The sequence below is a fragment of the Canis aureus genome, chromosome 11, assembly GCF_053574225.1.
Source record: "Canis aureus isolate CA01 chromosome 11, VMU_Caureus_v.1.0, whole genome shotgun sequence".
NCBI classification, from domain to species: Eukaryota; Metazoa; Chordata; class Mammalia; order Carnivora; family Canidae; genus Canis; species Canis aureus.
In genome coordinates, this window is record NC_135621.1 from 28,632,844 (window position 1) to 28,658,786 (window position 25,943).

At 51.6% G+C, this 25,943-nt stretch overlaps 1 protein-coding gene and 1 long non-coding RNA gene across 2 annotated transcripts in view; both read right to left on the minus strand.

Annotated features, from left to right (window-relative positions):
• Positions 1 to 2,083: 2,083 nt before the first annotated feature.
• Positions 2,084 to 25,943, minus strand: part of LOC144324391 (DNA dC->dU-editing enzyme APOBEC-3G-like) — a 29,845-nt gene continuing 5,985 nt past the window's right edge. Inside the window, exons 6-13 of the mRNA XM_077915842.1 lie at positions 13,485 to 13,704; positions 12,078 to 12,240; positions 10,251 to 10,533; positions 9,923 to 10,034; positions 3,837 to 3,990; positions 2,935 to 3,202; positions 2,587 to 2,702; positions 2,084 to 2,322 (exon numbers count right to left, since the gene is read on the minus strand). Coding sequence (XP_077771968.1) covers positions 2,278 to 2,322; positions 2,587 to 2,702; positions 2,935 to 3,202; positions 3,837 to 3,990; positions 9,923 to 10,034; positions 10,251 to 10,533; positions 12,078 to 12,240; positions 13,485 to 13,704 — 1,361 coding nt within the window. The 3' untranslated portion in view covers positions 2,084 to 2,277. The remainder of the gene's footprint in view (positions 2,323 to 2,586; positions 2,703 to 2,934; positions 3,203 to 3,836; positions 3,991 to 9,922; positions 10,035 to 10,250; positions 10,534 to 12,077; positions 12,241 to 13,484; positions 13,705 to 25,943) is intronic.
• On the minus strand, positions 18,079 to 25,813 carry LOC144323700 (uncharacterized). Its single transcript, XR_013389079.1, has 2 exons — positions 25,070 to 25,813; positions 18,079 to 24,480 (listed from the first exon to the last, which is right to left on the minus strand). It is a non-coding gene; the product is annotated as an uncharacterized LOC144323700 (long non-coding RNA).

Genomic DNA, 25,943 nt, shown 5'->3' on the forward strand with positions numbered 1-25,943 from the left:
TAGTTAGGGCACATTTAGTTATAAATAACAAAATACCTAACTGCGATGTGAATAATGCAGACATTTATTATCTTATTTAAAAGGGATTTTGGGGGATCCCTGGGTGGCGCAGCGGTTTGGCGCCTGCCTTTGGCCCAAGGCGTGATCCTGGAGACCCAGGATCGAGTCCCACATCGGGCTCCCGGTGCATGGAGCCTGCTTCTCCCTCTGCCTATGTCTCTGCCTCTCTCTCTCTCTGTGTGACTATCATAAATAAATAAAAATTAAATAAATAAATAAACCCACTGTTTAAAAAATAAATAAAAAATAAAAGGGATTTTGGAGGGGCACCTCAGTGGCTCAGTGGTTGAGCATCTGCCTTCAGCTCAGGGTGTGATCCCAGGGTCCTGGGATCGAGTCTCACATCGGGCTCCCCATAGGAAGCCTGCTTCTCCCTCTGCCTGTGTCTCTGCCTCTATCTATGTGTTTCTCATAAATAAATAAATAAATAAATAAATAAATAAATAAATAAATCAACAACAAACCCAGTAGCTATTTTCTTACGTGTGATGGGTTCTAACTGGATCACATGGCTACTCCTAGCTTTAAGAGAGGCTAAAAAGTGGCAAAGGGGAATAGAATTACATGACAGACTTGGGCCAACCCTGATGCCTTCCCTGGGCTATAAGCATTGCCACACCAACCAAACATAGTTTCTAATCATTTTTCCTTTATGTATATATTTGGCGGCTATGTTGTTTGGCACGTACAAGTCTATGATTACTTTGTCTTTCATTGTTCCCCTGTGCCATTAGGCTAAGTCTGTCCTCAACCTGTTTGATTCATTCAGTGCACCTTGTGTGATCGTGCTATTGCTTTCTTCTTAAATTTTAGTTTGCCTGGTTTCTTTGTTCATTTCTTCCATTTTCCTTTTTTTTTTTTTTTAAGATTGTATTTATTTATGCATGAGAGAGACACAGAGAGAGAGAGGCAGAGACACAGGCAGAGGGAGAAGCAGGCTCCCTGTGGGAAGCCCGATGTGGGACTCGATCCCAGGGCCCTGGGATCATGACCTGAGCCGAAGGCAGATGCTCAACCACTGAGCCACCCAGGCTTCCCCATTCCTTTCATTTTCAATCTGTTTCCTCCTTTTTTTTTTCAGAGTGCTTCTTGGAAGCAGCATGGAAGAATTTATTCTGTTCATATTTAGTGTTATACATTTGATTTTACTCTTTCATCTTAGGTTGTGTTCATTTTTTTGAGAGTGTGCATATGTGTGAGTGGGGGGCAGATGGAATGGGGGTGGACAGGAGGGGCGGAAGGAGAGGGAGAGAGAGAATCTCAAGCATATTCAATGCCCAGTGCACAGCCTGACACAGGATTCGATCTTGCTACCCTGAGATCATGACTTGAGTGGAAATCAGGAGTCTGACACCTAACCCATGAGCCACCCAGGCACCCCTGCTGTGTTCATTATTTATTGTCACCCATTTCTTCTCCTTTCCTTTTCTCCATTCTGGGGGTGGGGTGGGTGTTGGCAGTGGAGGCAGCCAAGCAGAGGCCCTGGGTCAGCGCCTGGCTTCTAGGTGGGGCTTATGCAGGTGGAGCGTGCTGCCACTGGCAGCGCCACCTTCATGAAACCAGCTCTATAGCATAGTTGGGGGGGGGGGGGCTCCTTCCTGTTTGGAAGCCTCCAAATCTAGCTTTCCCTCTTTCCTAGAGCTTCAAGGAGACTCCCAACATCTTTTTAACAAATCTTTTTTTTTTTCTTTTCCTGTTTTCAACAGCCGGAGTTGGCTCTTATTGCTCCAACTAAGAGCACCCAATAACACTGCTCCAAGTGGTTTTATTTATCCCTCCAGGCAATTCTATGAGCCACTGCGTGCGCCCAACTGTTTCACCTCATTTATTTAGATGGCTAGGAGATACTGGAAAGGAACAGAGGATAGAGGGGAAGACAAAATGATCCAACTATTCCAGACTTGAGAGGGAATTCTCAGATACATTTTTTTTCTTGGTGCAGTAGAATAAAAAGGCCTTTCCTTATACTCATTTTTTTTTTCTGAGGGAAAATCCCGATTTCCCTTTTAGAAAGTAATCCAACTTCTACAGACTTACACATTCTCTTTATTTTCTCAATTATAAAAATATATACCCACTTATAAAAGGAAACAAAAGAATGAAGGAGGAAAGGAGAGGGTTAGATGTGCCTGCAGAGCTCACAACCTGCTCCTCAGAGGCAGCAGTTTATGAACCGCTGAGATGCTTCAGGAATGGGGTTGGGGGGCCCGATGCTCATTAAAGTCTCAAATTTCTGAAGTCATTCTCTAAATTGTTCAGGGGCTGTTGAGAAAGAGAAAAATTAGAAGTGTCACTGGCAGCCAGGGGTGTGGAGTGCAAGCCAAGGAGAGGGGATGAGAAGAGGCAGGGATGTCTCAAGGGAAACAGAAAACTGGCAAGATTCTAAGAAAAGGGAGATAAAGGAACTAAGGATAAGAATCCTAAGAAAAGGGAGCCCTGGATGGGGTGAGGGGAAGCGTGTAGGCGGGGAGAGAAAGGTATTGGGGGAAGTGGGGACCCGCACCTGCAGCGAGAACAGCTTCTCACCTGGAGGATCCTCTGGAGCCGACGGCCTATGCTTTCACTGTACTGCTTCAGCTTGTTCCAGGGCTGGAAAGGCCTGCCCTTGTGGTCTACAAACTTCTCCCAGCAGTCCTTAAACTCTGAGATGACAGAGAGAAGGTATTCAGGTTCCGGGGTGCGGGACAGCAGCAAGCCTGCCCTCTGTGGGCCCAGGGACTCCTCCTTCCTTTGCCCTTCCTGGGGGTATCACAGCCTGGGCCTTAGCTGGGCCACCACCCTTCCATCCAACCACCCCACTCCCTTCCCCCAGGAGCTCTTCTCTCTTGGAGCTGCAAACCTTCCCATCCCCTGGCAGCTCTGCTGTCTCCCTACCCAGGTAGCTCATGACAGCCAGGGGGATCCCAGATTTCTGCAGGTGCCTCAGCTCCCGCTTATACTTCTGGCGCCAGTGGAAGTACAGGCGTGAGGCAAAGAGCCTCAGGCTGATGTGGGGGTGATCATTGACAAACGCAATCAGTTTCTTGGCACAGGTGGGGCAGGGGCTCCATGTGACATAGCAGGTGATTTCGAATTTCTGGGATGGGTCTAGTTGTCGTGACTTTATATCGTCAATAAAGCAAATTTCTGCATGGCGCTTTTCCTAGAAAGGGTCCCAGACGGAGAGAAGAAAGGCTTGGTTACCGGGCAGAGGCCAGAGGTCCCATGCTATGGGCACCACTGGGGAGAAGGGGCTCCGCCCTGTGAACTTGCCTAGGACGGGGAAAGAACCTCCCTCCCTGCATTCTCTCACTCATCCATTAGTTCAGCACCCCAAAGCATCGGCAACTTGGTCAGAATCAGACCAGGTCCCCGAGAGGAGACGGGTTGGCAAACAGACACCCCCACGGCACCGTCCCAGATGCTCCGCAGACCCCGCCTATTGGATATCTGGAGATGTTCGAACATGGGGTTCCCCAGGAGCAGGTCAGAATGAGAAGGAGGTGGGGCAGGGCAGGTGGGAAGGCGGGCAGAAAAGCAGAGGGCAAGTGTATGAGGGAGTTGGTGCAGGTGGAGTTGAGTGTTTGGTCCTTGGAAGACAGCTTAGCTTCTCAGAAGCAGCGACAGAGCTGACGTCCGGAGGACAAGTAACATATTCTCTAAGAGGGGCGGGAAGAGCATTCTCCTGGAGGGACCGGCTTCTGCGGAGGTGCAGAGCTCCCAGGAAGCAGGGCTGAGACTTATGTAAGCCTCGGGATTTCTCCCACGGCCTCGTGTCCAGACGGCCCGCGTGACACCTGATTTTGAAGGCAGACTTTGGCAATGACGGAGCCTTCATGTGGCTTCAGCTGGTAGCACAGGTAGGTCCTCCTCTGGTAGGTTGGCTTTGGGACCCGTTGGTTGCTGAACTGCTGGTAGAATGTTTCTTCTTGTAGTGGATTCATCGTGGTTCTGGGCAAGAAGAAGAAAACCAAAGATGCAGAGGGCACCTTCTGGTGTCACCCCAGGGTCTGTCTGAACCCAACTCCTTGAGTCCATTTGGGCCCTTGGGGTGAGGAGGGAAAGGACATTCTCCTCTTTCTTTGTCGGCCAGGAGGGCTGGGCAGGAGAAGGAAAAGGGGGAGCTCTCCCACCTGCACACAGCCCCATCGCCAGTCTGGTGGAGCACCCACCACCCCCAGGTTTAGGCCACCGCAGGCAGGACGCCTTGGGTTGGGTGGGGAAAACTAGACGTCATGTGTCCTTTGGCTCACCCATCTTTGTCCTGTGCCCCAAGACCCCTCTGTTCAGGTCCCCACAGGCATCTCAACCCTGGCATGTCCCATTCCAGAACCCTTTTCTTTGGGGATGGAGGGGACTTCTTTTAACTCTGGTACTTCTTTTAACTCTGTGCTCTTTTGCTTAGGCGTGGGTATCAAAATTTTGTCTGTTCAAAGTGCAGACAGGCTGGTGAACAGGAAAATCTGCTGTCACCAGGGATTGTTGTGACAGACTTTGGCTAAAGGACTCACATAGCTTTTCCACCCCTGGTTGTGATTATACTCTACAGAGTGTAGAGTATACACTACAAGTGTAGTGTATACTCGCTTTTTTTTTCAGTTCCAGAGTGACCTGGCTCATGCGGGTATGCGTGTACAGGTTCTTTCTGATAAATGCTGTTGGCTCCGCAAACATACAAGTAGGTGAACAGAACTAGGAGCCTTCCTGCCGGCACCCAGAGAGGGGCATGAAAGCCCCATCTGGGGGCACCTGGGTCATTCAGTCTGTTCAGCGTCTGCCTTCAGCTCAAGTCATGATCCTGGAGCCCCAGGGTCAAGCCCCATGTCTGGCTCCCTCCTCAGCAGGGAAGTCTGCTTCTCTCTCTATCCCTCATCCTGCTCGTGCTCTTTCTCACTCTCTTTGTCTCAAATAAATAAAATCTTTTAAAAACCACAAAAATAAAAAGAAAGCTCCGTCTGGCAGAGCCCCACTGTGTGTAGATATTGCTGACCTAGCAGATGCCAAACAGTCTGAACGAACTGGGGAAGCCTGATGGAGCCCCAGGCCATTCTCCTCTGGACACTCCACCCAAAGCTGATGTGACCGGGATGGCCACTGAGTCTGGCTTAGGGGACCACAGACACTTGGAACCCGACACAGGAATCAAGCCAAAGGTGCCATTCCTCAGGGCACAGACTATGGGGTGCAGGTGATTTCCATACCATGCTCCTGCAAGACCAGAAATGCCTTCCCCATATTTCCAGCCAACTCCTCGAAACACCCCTGATTCCACCAACAAAAAACCATGTCAGTCATCTGTTATGCTAATTAACAAAGCCACTAATCTCATCAACGGAAACCCATCTCTGATACCCCTTATGCCCTAGTAAAACTTCGGGTGCATTTGGATAACTGTCACTGAAAACGCCATCTCTGGATCGTGGCCTTGGATTACCTGCCAGTGACCTCACCCGAAGCTGCTACTCTCAGGGCAACTGGCTGCCCTCAGCCCAAGGATTAGAATGAAAACTTCCATTCATAGCACAACCAAGGGCCCTGCAGCGTCCTGATTTTAGTACTGAAGTTCCCACGTTCTGGGAAACTCCCCAGACCCTGGCAAACCCAGACACTCAGGGCTGAAATATTTCAAATTTTAGATAAATGCACTATTTTATTAGCACGAAACTTGAATCGCTAAAATTTAGGCATGACAGAAACAACTCATAAGAAGTATTTAAAGGCAAAAAAAAAAAAAACAGAAGTATTTAAAGGCGAATTTAATTTTCCACACTTGATAGTGTCTTCATGGGAAACGATTTATCTTCTTATCTTGGAGATGGGTTTTCCCTCCACAGAACAGAAATGAGACCATCCACAGAATTAAGTCTGCAGAAAGGCATGCCGCCCACAGTTTCAAGATTGCTGGGGAAAAAGCTGGGAGGGAACTCAGAGGATGCTTTGCTTAAAAGGATGGACATTACCCAGGGAATATAGTCTACACAGTCCTCATAGCCACTAAGCGCTTGGGTTCTGCCTCCGTTAACAAAGCCAGCATCACTGATGGGACGTTGCTGAGGTGGTTTTCAGACCTGGACCAGGGAAGCAAGTATGACCACTGACCACAATCTGGATGAAGCCAGACCATTTGATACCAGAAAGACAAATTAATCAATCTTGAAGTTTACCTAATCTCCACTCGATCAGAAGAATCCACGACCCTGGACCCCTTACCCTTCATTTTTGCCCTTAAACACCATCAGGGAGTTCCAGCATCAGCTCCCCGCTCTCCTGGGTGGCACCGTATCCATAACTAGTCTATCTCTTCACCACGGAAACCCAGTGTCGGTTTTTTATTGACTTCCTGAGCGTCAGCCAAATGAACCGTTGTTTGAGGCAGTTATAGAAATTAGAACATTCTTTGCAAAATTGTGCACGTCTTTAAAATAAAACTTACAAATATGCTTTTATAGCCAACCCCAATGTCTCAATCATCCTTGAATCTAAAGTCTATAATAGCCAAGCTTAAACAAGCCACTTGAGGAAGACCCGGTGGCCACGCCTATAGGATGTGGCCAGGGAGGCAGAGACCAGCAGCTGGAGGCCAAGGGGGTGGGGGTGGGGCATGGGGCGATGGGCACCTGCCCAGGCAGTGCCCACAGGCCAGAGGCAGGAGCAGACCCTGCAGACAGGGTGTTAGAGAGGGAGACAAGTCGCACTGGGAGCAGGAAGGAGGCACAGAGCACAGCAAGCAGTGGTATCTGGTCCTCGCAGCCCCATCCCGGGCTCCTTAGCAGGCTCATCCCACCCCAGCCTGGGCCCTGGGCTCTGCAGCCCACTTCCCTCTCCCAAGGCTGTTCTTGGCCTTGGGAAAGCCCTTCATCTGTGAGTGTCCTCCCTCCCCTTCCTGCCAGACAAAACCTGGGGTGAGAGGCCCCTTGTCTGATCTTGCTTCTTTTGGCTTCCATCCTGCCTTCTTCCCTCCCGACTTATCTGACCCTGGGAGTCCCTACCCAGCTGCCTCTCCTCAGCGAGCTTGTCCCAGCTCTGCCCTTTGTTGGGCACCAGCCCTTTCTTACCAGTCTTGCTTTCAGAAAGTCCCAATCTGGAGTAACCTCCCAGGCCACCACGGAAGCCCCACCTCCTTCCTGCTTTGGCCTCGGGGTGGGGAGGGCCCTCGGATGGTGGCACTTCCTCGGGCTCAGCTGCCCTCCTCTCAGATGGAGACAGGCCCCGCTGTGTGCCCGGGCAGAACCCAAGTTATTGCAAAGAGAAAGAGAAAGAGAAAGTAGGATGCCCCTGGGGGCCTGGGGCAGACTGGCTGCGGAGAGCAGGACCGGGGCTGGCTCCCAGGAGAGGTAGGCTCTCTGAGGAGTGGGGAGCCCTGTCCTCATCACCTCTGTGTTGCCCTTAAGAGTCATTCAGTATCTGTCATGACTCTGGGAATCTGGAAACTGAGGTCTGTGGGTCAGATCTTCAACTCCAACCTTGGAGAAGGCAAGTGTGTTGAGCAGATCCTGTACTCCATCCTCTACCACAGCCTCTGATAGCTTCAGTAAGGGCCTATCGTGATCCTGACATCTCAGATGAGGTCCCAGCACAGAGAGGCTAAGATACTCTCTGGAGCCACCCAGCAAACAAATGGCGGAGCTGGAATGCCTGCCCAGGGGTGAGGCCTGGCTTCTCCCACTTCCTCATTATTCTGTGAATAGGAGTTGGGGAGTGGGGCACAAGAGCAGGGCCTTGTTGCCCCCAGAGGCTTCCCAGGTCAGGAATCAGGGACCTGGACCTGAAGTGTATTTCCTGAAAGCTATCTGCTTGTCTTGTCACATGTCTGCCAAGATCCCCAGATGGAAAAAGAAAGAGCAACTGGAGAACTCAAATCCTAGAGAGGAGGTCTTAGAGCAGCCACCTGTCACCCCCAGTCCAGACCACATACACACGTGAGTCCCCAGAGAACTTCTCCCAGTTGGTGGGCACCCCCCCAACCCACCTCATTTTGCCCTACAGGCCCTGGGATGCCCTCAAGGGGGTAACAAGAGCATGGGCAAGAGTTGGAGGATCCAAGGGAATGGCGTCCCCTCCACTGCCATCTGTTCTAATGTCCAGAGGCCCCAGCCAATGGAAGAAGATTCCAGAATGAGCTGGGCCCAGGCTCTTCCAAGAGAGTGATCAGATCTGCATACTCAGGTGTTGGTCAAATTGACAGCTAAGGCGCCTCTGGCCTGAGAAGCAGGAAGGGTGGACAGGACGGCTGACACCCTCCACTGGCCTTTCCCTAATGACAGCACTCCCGCTGCTCGGCCTGGGGAATTCCTGCTAGCTGGCTGAGACTCTGGGCTGAGAGCAGGGATGTGCGAGAGCGGGAAGGGGACTGTTGTGGAGGAGAAGTCCCAGAAGCCTCCAGGGATCTCTAGGACTGGCCTTCTGCTTTGTTCTTTCTCCTCTAGAAGAAGGAGATATTTTGAGCTGACCCCTTAGGCCCATTTTGACGACCCAGACAGTCCAGAGGGGTGTCGTCCATGCGTGTACCTCTCCACTTGGAGGCTGGGCAGCCACAGCTCTCGGCCCCCAGGCAGCAGTATAGACGGAGGGGGAAGGAAGGGGCAGGTGTCTGCGGCCACCAACAATCCACCCTGGCCAGCCAAGACCAGAGGGAGAAACAGCCGGTCCGGTCTGTATGGGACCCAAGACGTTCTCCACAATGATTTTAGGGATGTGTTCCAAACCGAACACCTGCCCGCTTGCTGTCCCTTCCTCAGCCGCCACCTGCCCAGAATGCCACCGGCTCAGGATGGTCTCTGGCTCCTTTTCGCCACGCCCTGGGCCAGGCCACCCGGTGGGGGCCCTGCCATCGGCTTTCTCCCCAGTGTGTGCACATGGGGCTCTGTGGTCCAGGAATCACAGGCCCTCTCTGTTTTACCTCTTCTGCTTGCGCTTCCCTGTCTCCCTGACTTGATTCTCAGCCACCTGCCACATTTTATTCTGCTTTTTGGGAAAAGTTCTGATGATCCCGGTCCTCCCATATCCAATCCTACATTAAAAAAACAAACAAACCCACCTTATTTACATGTAAACTACATAATTACTGTCTTGCCCACTCCCTGTTGCTATCCCCAGGCTGCAACCTGTCCAGAGCTTCCCCTTTGGCAGCAACGTGGGGAGGGGAATAAGGGACGGGGGAGTGAGAGCAGGTGTAGCGAGCACCTGAAGAGGCAGTGCGAGGGTGAGCCAGGGGCAAGTCAGGCATAACCCAGGAGACAGAGACGCAGAATAAGGATCTCGCTTTTGCCCACTTCTTCAGCTCAAGAAGGCCCTGGGTCATTGTGTGGGTTGAACCATGTGCCCCCCACATCCATCAGCCAAAGTCCCAACCCCTACTGCCTCAGGATGCGACTATATTTGAGGCAAAGACTTTTAAAAGATGGTTGTTAAGATGAAATCCTTAGGGTGGGACGGAATCCAGTCTGCCTGCTGCTGTTAGGAGCAGGGGACACAGGGTCACCAAGGGCTCACGGAGCACGAGCACGGAAGCCCTCGCACAAGAACGTGCTCTCACCAACGACCCTTGTTTTCTGGTAAGTCACATCCTGGGGAAGGATGTTCCTCCCATCTTCTGACTTTCACCCTTAGACATATTCATGCCTGTTTACCTTCAGTTTATTAACAAGGTTTGGTTAATGTGGTGAGATGGGAAGAGCCAGGTTGGGGGGGCTCATGGGGTGGGGGAGGGAGGCCTCCAGGGAGGAGAGAGGATGCTCAGGAGGAAAGTGCAGGCATGGGGTGGGGGGTGGGGGGTGGGGGGGTGGCAGTGCTGAGGGGCTGGAGAGGGAGGTGAAGGTGGCTGGAGCCCAGGAGGAGGAGCAACAATAGCGGGGAGAGGAAGGGAGGTTGAGGACTCCCTCACCCAAGAATTTTGCCAAGCTCTCTGGCCAGACGACGATAATGTTTTAGTAGATTCCGCCTCTGGAAGGGCATCCCCTGGTGGTCCACGAAGTTTTTCCAGCAGTATTTATAATCTGAGGTGAAGACGGAAGAGAGCAGTTAGGTGGGCCCTGGGAGGCCTTCTTCTCCTGAATCTCTCATACCCTCCCTACCAGATGCCACCAGTCCTGCCTCAGTTTCCCAGGCTCTCTTCCCACTCACTCTCCCTAGGGACATTCTAGATCCTCCCCTATCCCCACCCTGGTCCTACTCCCTCCCACAGTCCTGTCCCCAGCTCCTTCTGCTCTTACCTTCAAAGCACATGATGTCCACCTGGACCCCTGCACGGCATAGCCTCTGAAGCCCATCCTGGAAATCTGAGTGCCAGAAGTAGTAGAGGCGGGCGGTGAAGATGCTCAACGTCACGTTCTTGTATTCCTGTAGGAAACTAAGTATCTCCTTTGCACAGTTGGGGCAGGGGCTCCAGGATAAATACCAGGTGACATGGTACTTATGCTTGTAAGAGAACAGATTCCAGTCACGGAACCAAGAAAGGAAGCAGGATTCTGCATGGCAGCGAGCCTGAGGATAGACCTGTGAGAGAGGAGAAGAGAAGAGGATACTCTTGGCTGGCAGAGCAGGGAGTATGGCAGGGCCAGGTGCCATGGGAGGACGGGCAAGGGCGCAGGAGTCCCGGGGCCATGCTGTCCATTGATTTATCCCCCCATTCCATCTCTCCCCACTCTCTTTTTTTCACTGAGCCATCCCTTCCCACAGTCCTCAACCATCCATCAATTCCAACTTCCACTCTCCATCCATCCAACATCTAGTCTCCATCTATCCATCCATCTATCCATCCATCCGTCCATCCATCCATCCATCCTACAGGCATCCTACTGGCCCCAGGCTAAGCCCTCTGAATCCAGGCTAGTTTCGTGGGTGCTGTCTGCTGGGGAGGGTCACACAGCCATGCTGCCCTGCAGGGAAACCACTAGCCGCACGTGTCTCCAGAGCACTTAATGTGTGGCTTGTCTGAATTGAGATGTGGGGCAAGTGTAACATGCACATCTCATTCCAACAGCATAGGAAAAAAGAATGTAGGTAACCTCATGAAGAATTTTTATATTAACTATAACTTGAAATAATCTCTTAGATATATCATCCAATACATTATCAATACTAATTTCACCCTCCCTTTTTTTACTCCTTGAACACTGGCTACCAGGAAAAGTTAAGTGACATATGTGACTCCAATGATGTTTCGATGGTTAGTACCACTAGTGCATACCCCAACCCAGCCCATATGGCTCTCTCTTGCAAACAGGCTCTGAAAAGTCTGCAATGTCAGGGGAGAGGAGAGGGCAGGCGTGGGGTGGGATATCTCTCAGCAGTGGTGTGTGGTTAGGGGGCAGGGCTGCAGGGGGGTGGCCTGGCTCCAGCAACTGCTGAAGCTGGTCACTGGTGCCGTGGCAGCCTTCCAGGGACGCCTGGACTGTGGCTGGGAGGAGGCCAGGGGCAGGCAGACGAGGGATGTGGGTTCTCCCCTGAAGGGATCACAGGTCCTGGGCACAGAAGAGTCAGTGGTGTGGCAGGGGGACGACTTGACTGGCAGGACCATAACCAGGGCCTGGTGTTCTGGTGTCCAATAGGCCTGGACTTTCTAAAGGTACTCTTTCATCAAAGACTGCTGGGGTTGGGATCCCTGGGTGGCGCAGCGGTTTGGCGCCTGCCTTTGGCCCAGGGCGCGATCCTGGAGACCCGGGATCGAATCCCACATCGGGCTCCCGGTGCATGGAGCCTGCTTCTCCCTCTGCCTGTGTCTCTGCGCCTCTCTCTCTCTCTGTGACTATCATAAATAAAAAAAAAAAAAAAAAAAAAAAAAAAAAAGACTGCTGGGGTCAAGCTCCATGACAAGACTTGGAGACAAATACCAGTCAGCTCTCTGAACAAGGCTCATAGGATAATCAAATGCCATGCTGTATCCAGTTCCAGGACTGTCAAGCAAGGAGTTCATGGGCCAACGTCTTGGGACAATGTAGTGGGAAAGAGCACGCATCACTGAGATTCCCCATCTGGCATCTTATTCCATCCTTTTCCACCTTCCCAACTGACACAGCTCCTGCCTTAACAGGCCTTACCTTGTTTTGAAAGACGCCTGAGTCCCAGTACTCATAGTCATGCCGGGGATACCTCTTTCTTTCCACTTGGAAGCAGAGGTAGCAGAGATTCCGCCCAGAGGCGTAGAGGAGGCTTGGAAAGTGGAAGAAGAAGGTTTCAGGACCTATCCTGTCCATTGGGCTTCTAGTGGGGGAAAGACAGGAAACAGAATTCGATGAGTTTTCTTGGGATTGTCCCTGGCTGCTGGCCTCCCTCGGGGCATGGGGACTCCCTGCCCCCAAGCATTGCCTGCTGCTTTTCCAGGGGGGACAAGGATGGGGTGGTGTGGGGGCTTCTCTCAAGGAGCCCCTGCAGGACTGCTCCTTTCAGCACACTCATCCCACAACCTGTTAGAAAAATAGCAAAGAGAAATAGGAACCCTCCCTCCCCAGGGAGCAGCTTTTCTAATACTTCAATTCATTCCTGATTTTTTACCTACACATTCTTTTTTTAAAAAAGTATCAGGTTAATGCATAAATTCAGGGATTCAGGCTACTGTTCTAAGAGCTTTAAATTTCGGAACTCAGAGTCCTCCCCAGATCTCTTGGGAGCCACCCTCCACCCTAGAGGAAAGGAAGCCAGGCCAGCTGAAGTGGAGCAGCCTAGCCTAGCCCAGGGTTAGTAAGTGATGGGGCTGCTGTCCCTGTCCCCAGGCGGGCCATTTCCAGCAAGGTCCTCCCATGACTGCTGTGGCCTCAGAGTGCAATCCTAGAAGTGCCTTTTTTTCCTACTTCATTTTAAATATGTGCATTTCTCCTCATCTTGACATCCTTCTCCCATTTGCACTCTGGGGTAGTTACAAACATGAAGAAAGCGTGAAGCTCGGTGACCTAGGTTGTGGGTGAGGTTGAGAACAGGCTGCATCTACCTGTCTGCCCGCGGCTGGGCGAGCCCTGGAACAGGCGAGGTCTTTCTCACCTCTGAAGAAGCTAGCCTCACACCGTGTTCATAATGGTTCCAATATCAAAGAGAAAATAGACCAGAATGCTTTAAACTCAAACCACCAACCCCTTTGCCCATCCTCCAGTTCAATTCTGAGTGTTAACAGAGCACAGGAACTTCCAGAAGCCTCCAAGGGTGGCATCACCGGGGCCCAGGCAGGAACCGACATGCCCAACAGACTTTCAGACCCAGAGGCGCTGGCCTGGAGGACCGCAGGGCTGGGTGGAGGTGCGCGCGGGGCATGTTCGGAGGCAACAGTGGGAGCATCCCCAGAATAGGGCCAGGACCCAGGTAGGAGTGGGCCCCGTGGAGAACTTGGAGGCCAGAGAGGGAGAGAAGGGAAGCCGAGATTCATTCATTGGGACCCGGGTGGGCCACCAGGAAGGAGGGGCTGCTGGAGGGGGCCCAGCGTGGGGTGGGGAGGGGGACAGAGTGAGCAGCTGTACCTTGGGTGGTGGCCACCGAGGCGCCAGGGCTCCATTCCTCTCATTGGCCTCGCTTTAGGAAAGCCCCCGATCTGATACCTCCCAGGCCGCCTCCAAGGAGGCCCCACCTCCTTCCTGCTTTGGCCTCGGGGTGGGAGGGCCCTCAGCTGGTGGCGCTTCCTCAGGCTCAGCTGTCCTCCCCTCAGATGGAGACAGGCCCCGCTGTGCGCCCGGCAGGACCCAAGTTATTGCAAAGAGAAAGAGAAAGTAGGATGCCCCCGGGGCCTGGGGCAGACTGGCTGCAGAGAGCAGGACCAGGGCTGGCTCCTGGGAGGACCAAGGCTCTCTGAGGAGTGGGGAGCCCTGTCCTCATCACCTCTGTGCTCCCCAGGCGGGCCGAGGGCCTCCCTCCACATGCCTCTGGAGTGAACAGGGGAGAAGAAGGAGTGCAGATCTTTTGTCAGGCCCCCTACCCCGTGTTTTCTCCTGACTCCACAGCAAACGGGCTTCGGGCTTCGAGTTCCTAATTCTGTGGCTGGTCCTCTGCTGAAGGCCCCCTCCGCCTTCACTTGGCAGAGCAGATAGAGGGACAAATGGAGAAGGAGACGGAGGGAGGAGGGACAGTTTTACTTTCTCTTCATCTTCTTAGAGGGACACAAATCCCCTCATGGGGCCCACCTCATGCTGTCGTCTAAACCAAATCACCTCAGAGACCCCCACCCCTACCCCGAACCCTATCACACTGGGGGTTAGGACTTCATTTTTTTTTTTAAGATTTTATTTTTTTATTCATGAGAGACAGAGAGAGAGAGAGGAGAGGCAGAGACACAGGCAGAGGGAGAAGCAGGCTCCATGCAGGGAGCCCGACGTGGGACTCGATCCTGGGGCTCCCGGATCACACCCTGGGCCAAAGGCAGATGCTTAACCACTGAGCCATCCAGGCGTCCCGGGGGTTAGGGCTTCAACATATGAGTTCAGGAGACACAGACAGTCAGCCCATGACACTTGTGACTGACAGGGTTCCTTTCGTTGGCTGAGGGACAGGATGATTGACCTCAGCAAGGGGTGAGTGCTGTCTCACACAGAGCTGAGTCTCCAGGCTCTGTGGTGGCCTTTCTGGATGGAGGTCAGAGGTTGGAGGTCGGAGGTCATTGCTACCTCCCCGGATACCCAGAATGTTAGTGATGGTAGCTGGGCCAGTGCTGTCCCCAGGGTGATGGAGATTTCCTGGTGGGAATAAAAGAAGCAAAGACGTGTTGGCTGGGAAGGAGATGCATAGCGAAGGCAAATCAAGGAGTTGTCTCTGAAGCTGGTGTCTCAGGTGGAGACTGTAGGGAGTCCTCACCCTCTGCCCTGTGTGTAATCCTGACAAAGGGTTGTTGGGAACTGGCTGCCTCCTCCTGCCTCCCCTACCTGGGCTCTTTGGCTATGCAGTTTCCCTTGGCTGCTTCATTACCCTTTATTACGAGGTCCAGCCTTGACAAGGTGCATTTCCAAATCATCATGGAGATAGATCCCCTTGGGCTCTGTCTCAGCTTTGAGAGAGAGAGAGAGAGAGAGAGGTGAAGGCCAATGCCCCATCCAGGTGAACTGAGGGTAAAATCAACACGTGGCTCTCTGAGGGTCCCATGAAGAACTTGGCTGCACTTGGCCTGTCTCCCCACCCTCACCCTGGGTGTTTTTCTGCATTTCCAGTCAATCTCTGGTTCCCAGAGACTCAGCTGTTCCCTCGGAGCACTGCCGGCCCTTCTCAGGAGCACTGGTGCTTGCATGAGCCAAGGAAACTAGAATGGAAAGGCAGGACTCTGGAAGGAACCACAAGAGGCACAGGGAGGGTGCAGCGGGCTGCTGGTGTTAAGAGCAGAAGCAGAGCCCATGTGTCCGTTTTGATTCACAGCTGGGGATCCCCCAATCCCTGTCCCCTGTCACTGGCTGTGTGGCCTCTAGGTCAAGGTCAGCTCCGAGGGTCGGCTCAGGTGAGGCAGGTCCCTGCTGAACAGTCAGAATCCAGGAGTAGAGAACAGGAGATCCGGTCACGAGTGCAGTGTCATGTCCACCTGCCCAGGTTTTTTTTGTGTTATGCGAGTTTCACCTCAGTAAATCAAAAAAGAGAGAGCACTGAATAAACCCCAAAATGTCTGAAATTGGCCCTTTTAGATCAACATGAATTTATGGGCAAGCTTTTTCATGACAAATCCTACTATCAACGTGCAGATTAATTTTGGGAAGCATGGACATCTTCCTGGCACTGAGGGTCTTTATTCATTAACATGGTATATACCTGAATTTATATAAGTCTTCTTTTTCTTTTTTTAATTAAGAATTTATTTATTTTTTCATGAGAGACACACAGAGAGAGGCAGAGACACAGGCAGAGGGAGAAGAAGCAGGCTCCCCGAGGGAAGCCTGATGTGGGACTTGATCCCAGGACCCCAGGATCACACCCTGGGCCAAAGGCAGCTACTCAGGCATCCCTCTTTTTATGTTTTTAATGAGTCTTGTACTTTTTCATAAAGGTCTCATACATTTTGCTAGATTCACTTCTTGTAAACTTTTTGGGAGCTATTGTAGCTTTCAACTACCTTTACACTTTTTGTTGCTAGTATCTGGGAACACTATTAATTTTCCTTTTTTTTCCCCAAGATTTTATTTATTAATTCATGAAAGACATACACAGAGAGAGAGAGGCAGAGACACAGGCAAAGGGAGAAGCAGGCTCCACGCAGGGAGCCTGAAGTGGGACTCGATCCCAGGTGTCCAGGATCAGGCCTGGACTTAAGGCGGCGCTAAACCGCTGAGCCACCGGGGCTGCCCCACTATTAATTTTCCTAAATTAAAGTTGGATCTACCAACCTCACTGAGAATTTGCTTACTATTTCTTTTAGTTTCTGTTCTTTTGCAACCCCCACAGCTCTTGTCCTTTATTGAGGCTCCTGGGACACTGGCTTGAACAAAAGCACTTGAACAATGGCACTCATAAAGGAGACTTTTCTGACCTTCTATTTTTTTTTCTGTCCTTCCATTTTAAGAGAAATTCTTCTAAGAGGGAAATAGAAAATTTTAAGTCCCATATTCTTTATCTTTTTTTTAATAATCTTTTTGAGTATAGTTGAAATCCTATATTCTTTCAATCTTTCTTGGCTTGATATTTGTTTGCTAACAGTTTAACTATGATTTTTGCATCTATATTTATAAATAAATATGGCTATAATTTTTCTCACTCATCTTCTTATTTAGTTTTATTATTTTTTTTATTTTTAAGTAATCTCTCCAACATGGGGCTCGAACCCACAACCCTGAGACGAGTCACATTCTCCACTGACTGAGCCAGCCAGGCACCCTCTTCTTATGTAGTCTTTTTTTTTCTTCTTCTTATGTAGTTTTTTTTTTTTTTTAATTTATTTATGATAGTCACACAGGGAGAGAGAGAGGCAGAGACATAGGCAGAGGGAGAAGCAGGCTCCATGCACCGGGAGCCCAACGTGGGATTTGATCCCGGGTCTCCAGGATCGCGCCCTGGGCCAAAGGCAGGCGCCAAACCGCTGCGCCACCCAGGGATCCCTTCTTATGTAGTTTTGAATCAAGATTATTATATCTGCCCAAAATCAACTGGGGAGTTTAGCTTTTTTTTTCTAATTGCTTAGGAAAGTTCAATTCTAATCTTTACATGGTTGATTGAACTTACCATAAAATATCTGGAGCTGGTAACTGGTTTATGTGGTCATTTTAAGTAAAAATTTCATTTCTTTAATGGTTTATGGTTAATGCAGGTGTTGCATTTCTTTGGGTATCATTTTTATCATATTTTTTTTGGAAGTTGTCCATTCAGCCTCATTTTTCAAACTGATTGGTGTGTGTTCATAGTATTCTCTTCAGACTTTCTACAGCTCTATAAAAGACAACCCCAGGGGTCCCTGGCTGCCTCCGTCAGTGGAGCATGTGACTCTTGGTCTCCAGGTTGTGGGTTCGAGCTCTATGTTGAGTATAGATTACTTTAAAATCTTAAACAAAAGATGAGGGCCCTTAGATGGCTCAGTTGGCTAAGCATCTGCCTTTGGCTTGGGTCATGATCCCAGGGTCCTGGGATCAAGCTCCACATCAAGCTCTCTGCTCAGCAGGAAGCCTGCTTCTCCCTCTCTCTCTGCCCTCCTCCACCCCCTCATGTTCTCTCTCACTCTCTATCTCAAATAAATAAAAATGAAAAATAAAATCTTAAAAAAAGATGATCCCATTTTTTACTCATAATTTTATTTTTGCTTTCTCTCAATTATTTTTTTCAAAGTACTAGGTTTCGATTTTGATGCTTTTGTTATTTCCTTTTCACACATACATATATATAAAATCTCCCACATCTTTTTTTTTTAATCTCCCACATCTTTATCTGTTCATCAATCAGTTGGACATATAAGTTGTTTCCATATCCTGGCTATTGTGAATAATACTGCAATGAACACAGAGGTGCAACTAGCTCTTCAAAATATTGATTTTGTTTCCTTTGGATATTGTTACAAGCACACTATGAAGGTGCACACATGAGTTGTCTTTCCGAAATGCCAGCCTTATCGAGTCATAAAGCAGGGTTAATCACACTGTAAAGCAGAGTCAGGATTCCAAATTTGATGACATTTCATATGCATTTAACTTGGCTTCATATATGTCACACTAAGCAAAGCACAAAACAAAATCACACAACAAACAAGATACAAGAGTCAAGAAATTAATGAACACACTCAAAGTCAATCTGTGGACACACAGGTGAGATGAGGTTTCCACCCAGTCCAGGTCAGCTCTTGGCACTTGCTGCTTATTATATTCAAGCAGTGGAGGATCTGTATTATGTTCAGAGACCAATTGGGCAGAGCCTCTGGCTTCAGTTGCCCTTTCAATGCAGTCAGATGTAAAAGGGTCAGCATCTGGAGAGGCGGACAGTTTGCTGCAGCTCCTCTTGAAGTTCCTTTGGAGTTTAATCAGCCTTGAGCCTTTGCGCTTTGGTTCTGCTAGTTACCCGTGCTGGGTATTGCCAGCCTGTGCCATTTAGGGGATATCTGGTCTGACTTGCAACACCCTTGGCTGCTCACATTACCACCTGAATGAATCACTTACTGCTTGACACAAGTGATTTTATCTTGCTCTCTACAGAGCTATCTTGCTCTACACACCCAGAGGTAGAATTGCTGGATCATATGGGATGCACAAGTACTTCTTATGGGACTCTGACTCTATGCCATTTTAGGAGAAGGTTAAGCAATGTCAGTAAGTTGTCATCTTCATGTCTGCTGTGCAGCAGACGTGAAGTCCATGGGACAAGCGTTGTGTGATGAGGTGATAGAGGTAGGGTGTGGGAAAGCAAGGATGAACTGGAGCCTACAAGAATGAGCTGTAGAGCATGTGAGGGTGGGCAAAAATCCATGTCTTGTTCTTGTCCCTGACTTTAGTTCTAGGTGTCCTGTGAGGTCCTGTTAAAGACAAACTTCGAGGCAGCCCAGGTGGCTCAGCGGTTTAGCGCCGCCTTCAGCCCAGGGTATGATCCTGGAGACCCAGGATCGAGTCCCATGTCGGGCTCCCTGCATGGATCCTGCTTCTCCCTCTGCCTGTGTCTCTGCCTCTCTCTCTCTTTGTATCTCTCATGAATAAATAAATAAATAAAATATTTAAAAACAATAACAACAACAACAAACTTCAACTGAGTAAATTTGAAGATCTATTTGGCTTCATTAAATGCTTTATGAATTGGGCAACATTCCACCTAGCAAGTAGAGATGCTCTGAGGCCAGTTGCACCAGTGAAGGTTTTCATATGCAGGGGATGGAGCTAGGAGCTTGTTAGCAAAACAAAAAAGAGGGCTGTTTCAGGTCAGAATGTCTTCTTGTGGTGGAGGGAAGAGAGTAGCAGATGTTCTGTTTTTATCAAGCAGATGACCTCACCAGTGCTGGTGAGTTTTGATTACAAAACTTCAGGTTGACTTAAAAAGTCGCATTCTTAGGATAGATTGAACCAGTAATTAAGTCTTGGCTTGCTGTCACGGGAAGCAAATGATTCAATTTGTATTTGTTTTTTCTTTCTTAAGATTCCCTTCACCAAAGAGCTAGCAAACACACCTCACTCAAGGGTGGGAGAAGCTCAAGGAGGATGTGGAGGAGGTTCTTGCAGTTGTGGTTGCACACCAAGGAGGTGAGTCAAATCAGTACCTCAACAGGGGACCATGTTATAAAAGACGGCTTCCTCACAGCTTCCCACTCAAGTGGTCATACTAACATCTCTTGTGGCCCATCCCTATCTAAGACTACTGTAAATGGAATTATTCGGGCAAATGTGGGTCAGCTTAGCCAAATCCTTGTATCAGAGCTGCCACAGGAGGGCAGAATCTTGAGAACTTGTTTGAGATTACATGGTATCTCTAGAATTGACATTTTAACAATATGGAGACTTCTGATCCACGAACATGGTATATCTCTCCATTTTTCACATCTCCTTTGCTTTCTCTTAGTAATGTTTTGTAGTTCTCATTATATGGGTCTTAGACACTTTTGCAAGATAATTTTTAGTGTAGTTTTCAGAGACAGATTTCTAGTAATAGGTAATAGCAAATCTTTTCATCATGTTTACTATAAGTCAGGCCCTCTTCATAATATATGTAGATATAAATATAAACAAGTTCATTTAAGCCTCACAACCAAGTAGGTGAAAGTTCCATTATTATCTCCCATTTGTATGCCTATAATCTGGCTAAAGAATTTGCCAGACATCATAATCCAGTAAATGATAGGGGCAGGATTGCAACTCAGGCAACTGGTTCCAAAGTCCTTCCTCCCACCAGTACTCTATACTATTGGGTAATAGCTGCTGGTGTTCACACAATAGAACAGAAAATCAAGATTGGTGCTCTGAGAATGTGAGATTTTAATCTATATTCAGATTCATTGAACTCGTTGCTTAACTAATTTTATGACACAATGAGATCTCTCTCCCTCAATTGTTGTGGTGGGAGGGAGGGACATTTTCATCTCTACCTTATGTTATTCAGTATTTATAAAGATTTGCAGATTTTTTAGAGTGAGGCTATGAAACATCATTAGTTAGCAGGAAAGCCAATAGAAGCCTGGTAGAGTCAAATCTTAGAAAAATAAAGAGAGGTAAAAAGGTGGACAGGATTTCCCTTGGAAAGAGTCTAAAGTAAAGACCTCACAGTCGTGAGTGCCCATGAGAGCAGGGCTGATAAAGGAAGAACAGTGTGCTCCCTAGATGGAATACCCTGCAGCCAGGAGAACCAAAGATCCACAACTACAAGGAACAGGACAGCTGGATGGGATGGGCAGGAGGATTGGGAACAGAGATTTTCTCTCTCCTTCTACAAGAATAGGTTCTATCATCATTCCAGGTCATCTTGGAGAGGAAAGTCCCAGAGGGTCAAAGGAGGAATGAAAGCCTGTAATTCATGCTGGATCTAAGAGAGACAAAGAAAAATCAGGTCCAGTAGTCAGAGGTAAAACTTCAAGGGAAGGAAAGAGGCAGCAATGAGGGAGAAGAGGAGAAAAGTGGAGTAGAGGGAAAATTCATAATCAAAGGGAAAGATAAAGCACACTGGGCAGATGAGAGAACCAAAGGATCCAACCCAAGAAAAATGGGATTGGGGGAAAGAGGGAGAGAAGGAGGTAGGGAACACCGAAACAGGGAGGGAGAGACAGAAAGAAAGGGGACTGACTGGGGACAGCAGAGCTAGGCTGAGGGGAGCACAAGGGTCAGAAAGAGGCCAGGAGAGGCCTGGGGAGAGGGAAAATATACACAAGGGAGGGTCAGTCCCAAAGGGAGGAAGGCCCAGTAACAGGTAGGATGGGAAAGAGAGGAGCAGAGGGGCTAAGGGCATCCTCACCCCGGGGCTCTCCCAGCACCTGTGCACAGGTGGCACCAGGGCTCCCGGCCTCCCTGGGGTGCCTGCGTCCTCCCACATCCTGGGAGCTCTGTGGTGGGAGAGGAGACAGTCAGCTTCCCTGTAGGACAGAGAAGCCGCCCTACCACACGTGCCCCTGTCTGCCTCCTCGCCCTCCAGGGACTCTGAAGTTGTCCCCAGGGTCACCTACCCAGGATCCTGACCTCACGCTCAGCACAGGCTGGAATCCTCCCTCTGGGAGCTAGCTGGACACCCCCGCCGCCCCTATAGGACCACTGACCCCTGGCAACCTCCGCCTGTGCCCAGTCCCAGCTCCTGCCCATCTGCTGGGAAGACTGGAGGGGGTCTTGGCTACAAAGGGCTCAGGCAGGGAGCTCTGTGCTCAAGTCACCTTCAGAGCCAGGGCTCCGGGAACCTGCCAGGGCCCCGGCAGTGCCTGTGTGCTTCTGGCTTTGCCAGACTGTTCTCCAAGAAGGTATGCCACATTTCCACATGGTGATACTCCCACCCACAGGGAAGGCAAGGCTGGTTCAGTCCTTCCCTGTGTCCCTCGGCCATCCAGCAGCACCCAGGAGCACCTACTCGGGGTCCCACCCCGGCAGGAACCTGGCATGCAAGGATGTGCTAGGTACTGTCCTGCCCTCGAGGAGATGGCAGCCTAGAGGAGACAGGAGAGGACCCAGGTGACCCCATATCTTCGTCCCACGGACCCACCCCTGCTCTGCCTGTGGACCCCAGCTGAAGGGATGCCTCAGGACCCGGCTTCCACCTTTGGTGTCCGCAGCCACCTGCTTGCTGCCAGGACCTTCACAGTCCACGCGCTGGGAGGACAGGTGTATGATTGAGAAAGGCCCACCGACGGCTTCACTCTTGTCCCTGCATGTCAGGCTGTCTGGGCCTGTCCCCGCCTGGGACCTGGCTGTGCGGGAAGTCATCGTGAAACAAGGAGGCATCACTGGCCTGTTGCACCACATGGTAACATAGGGAAGGCTTGTTGCCACCCGTCACCTATCCCTGGAAGATAAAGTCTTCTGGGGGCATCAGGTTCCTGGAGGCCCGGGGGGACGGTGGTGGGTGAAAAAAAGGAAGGTCCAGAGGGCTTTTCGGGGTCCAGGCAGGGGCTTTTTCATCTTTGTGTCTCCAGCCACGTGGAACCAGCCCGGGAAGCTTTTGTTGCCTTCGCCGGTGGCCGCTGGGCAGCCCTGCCCCGAATTCGGCTGGTCCATGTGGTCACATCTCATGCTTTTCTCTGTTGCAGTTGGGAACACGGTCACCCCTTGAGACCCAGGGGCTGCCCCTTCCATCCCTCAGGCCCTCTACGTGATGACTGTCCCCAGGCCCCGTTCCCAGGACACTGATCCTCTGTCCCCACGCCCTCTGGGCTTCTCCTCAGCCCAGGACATCAACCCCATGGGTCCAACCTGAACCCCTTCTCCTTGAGGGAGCAGCTCTAGGTGGCCAACAAGGGAGCCTCGACCTGGGTGACTCTGCTGAGCCCAGCTGTGGAAGGAGGGGCGTTCATCCAGAGTGACGTGAGCTCAGCAACTCAGGGATTGTGTACCAGAATAGTGGCCGGGATATGGCTTGGGGCTGACCTCCTCCCAAGCCGCTGGGTGGTCCTGTTCTTCCCCTGCCAGGACGCCCCAAATGCAGGAGAGCCGGGGCGGGGGTGTCACCAGGCGCCTCTCACGGCCTCAGTGGGAGAGGGCTCCAAGCAGGGTGTCAAGGGAAATCTGTCGAGGCGAACCAGAGCCTCAGCTTGCAATGCTTTGGGGATTTCCAACGACCATCTGTCCAGAATGCCAGAGCGTTTGTAAAACTCAGCGCCAGGGCTTTCTTGAGAATAGCAAACATTTGGAAAGACCCGAAGTGTGCTCCGCTAGGGGACTGGCTGGATCAAGTGGATCAGGGCTCGTGCACACGCAGAATCTCACGGGCCCTTGTGAATATTGATGGCGCCTCTCGGGATTTGAGGAGCTCGCCTTCCTCCTCTGACATACTGAGACCTGGGGGGCTGTGTAGGCCCGGCATCCGGGCGGAGGGGGGCAGGCCTCCAGGTGTGGGTCCCGCCTGGATTCCAGGGCAGGACAGGACGGCCACCACCTGCAGACCAGAGGCCGGCCCCCTCCCAGGCCCTGCCCCGACCCTCCCTTAATCCCTCGCCCCTCCTGAGCCCCGAGCTGGAGGTCAGGGGACACCCATTTTCCCGAACCTCCCAGCGGGCAGGAAACGGGGGCCCGGGGCCCAGTCGGCCAGTCTTGTGTCTATTTCTTAAGTCGGGGCGCGGGCACTGGGGGCTCACTTGGCATCACGTCAATCCTCATGTAAGGAAACTTCTAGGAAAGCATGTGAAGGGTGGGCTGATTGATCATTTGACACGGGAGTGACTGAGAGTGTGTGGTGAGTTGTCTGAAAACACAGGACAAGTGGGCTTCCTCTCTGAAAAGTAATTGTTTCCTTGGGAGCCTGTATGACTTCCTCTTCCCCTGAAGGGAGCTCCCTCCTATTTTCTTCTCATCATTGTGTCTGAGATTCGGCTACTGCTTGTGGGATCGCGTAAACCTCCACGCTTACAGAGACATCTTGGTGCCCCATTTCGGACGTTCCTCAGCTTGCCAGGCTCTGAGTTGGGGCGCATGGGCCGAGCATGGAGAGCACGAGGGTCACCTCCCGGCTCTGGCTGTGACCTCTCCCCCAGAGGCTGTGTCCTCCCCTGTGGGGGGACCTGAGAGGACCCGTCCTCACTGCTGGGCGGGGTGGGAGGGTTCAAAGAGCCACTCCCAGTCCTATGAGGCATGAGGAACAGACCCTGGTGGCCAGTCAGGCTCGCTCCTGCCTGCCTCAGATCCAGTCCTTAAAGTGTATCACGCTGGGCGTGGGGGAGACCCGCTGTCAGCTCCCAGGTCACACGGTGGGTCACACTCCAGGACCCAGAACACTGGAGGCAGAAACAGCAAGAACGTCGAGGAGAGGCCCAGAGAGTCAAGGTGACCGTGGGCGTCCAGCTCCGGGGAGTACAGGGGTCCAGCTGGCTGCGGTCCTCCGACAGGAAGAGGGTACGAAGCCCAGGGTCTATGTAGGCAGGTCGGACACCTTTGTCCCTTTTTTCCCTCTTTCTCTCTTTTGATCCTTTTTTTAAAAAAAGATTTTATTTATTTGTTCATAAGAGACACACAGAGAGAAGCAGAGACACAGGCAGAGGGAGAAGAGGCTCCCTGCGGGAAGCCCGAGGTGGGACTCGATCCCAGGACCCCGGGATTACGACCCGTGCCAGTGGCAGATGCTCACCCACCGAGGCCCCCAGGCATCCCTCTTTTGATCCATTTTTAAATGTAATTTCCAAATTTTATTTGAATTATATAGATGAAATTCAACTCAATTATGTTGATAAAAAGGGTCACTAAAAATCCCACCCCTGGGGCGCCACGGTGCCTAGTGGGTTAGGGCTCCCCCTTTGGCTCAGGGCATGGTCGCAGAGTTGGGATCGAGCCCCAGGGCGGGCTCCCTGCTCGCTGTGGAGTCTGCTTCTCCCTCTCCCTCTGCCTCTCACGCCTGCTCCTGCTCTCTCTCTATCAGATAACTTTAAAAAAAATCTTAAAAAAAATGCCAACCCAGCCCAGATGGCCAGTGACTTCAGAATACAGGTGGGGGCCGCGCTGGTTCCCGCCCGCCAGCCCCGCTGGGTGAAGAGGGCACAGCCGAGGGCCCACGACCCCACCTGGAGTCCGGACTCATGACCACTGAGACCAGGAGAGGCGTCAAGCGTCAGCTTAGCCCAGAGAGGAGAGCTGTCAGAACGGGATAATGGAGACGGTGGAGGGGCATCGTCCAGAGGCGCACGAGGAGAGCGGGTCCCGGAGCAGACGAACGTCCAGCCAGCGCCCGGCGGGTCACCCGGCCCGGGCTCGGGGCACACGCGGGGCCTGCCGGGCCGCCCACCTGATGACAGGAGAACCTGGGGCCGCAGGGGCTGGGAGCTGCCGGGCCTGCAGGAGCTGCGGGTGCCCGACCCCCCGAGGGGCAGTGCCCGTCTCCCAGCCTGTCCAGTAGGAGGCTACGCTCCCCGAGGGCCCGGCGCGACCTCACATCCCACTGGTCCCTCGAGTCCTTGCCACCTGCAGCCCAGGGCGAGTCCCACAGACATGCTTCCCGGTGGCCCCGACCGCCTGCCGCCTAGAGCCGGCCCTGCTGGATCCGGTGCTGGATCCGGGGGGCCAGGGCTCCATGGGGACCACGGGGAGGAGCGGGCTTCCGTCTCAGCCCCGGCCTGGCCCCCGTCCCTCCCGGTCCCCCTGGTGGCCTCGCGCTGCTCCAGCCCCTCCAGCCCGGGACACGTTGGCCCTGTCACCGGCCACCACACGCTACCCGGGTCCCCCCTCTTACCGTGGAACCCCACTAGCATTCCTGCAGGTGCGACACACGGGACCTGCGAGGTCGCCTGTTACATTTATATATCGCCTGAGTTCGGTTTGTTTCCTGTCACACTGGCTACAAAGCATCATCCAGAGCCTGCGTCCCTGTGGGGAAGGAAACGGAAGGGTACCGGTGTGACGACAGACGCCTGACAAATCACGGCGACAGACAAACCCAAG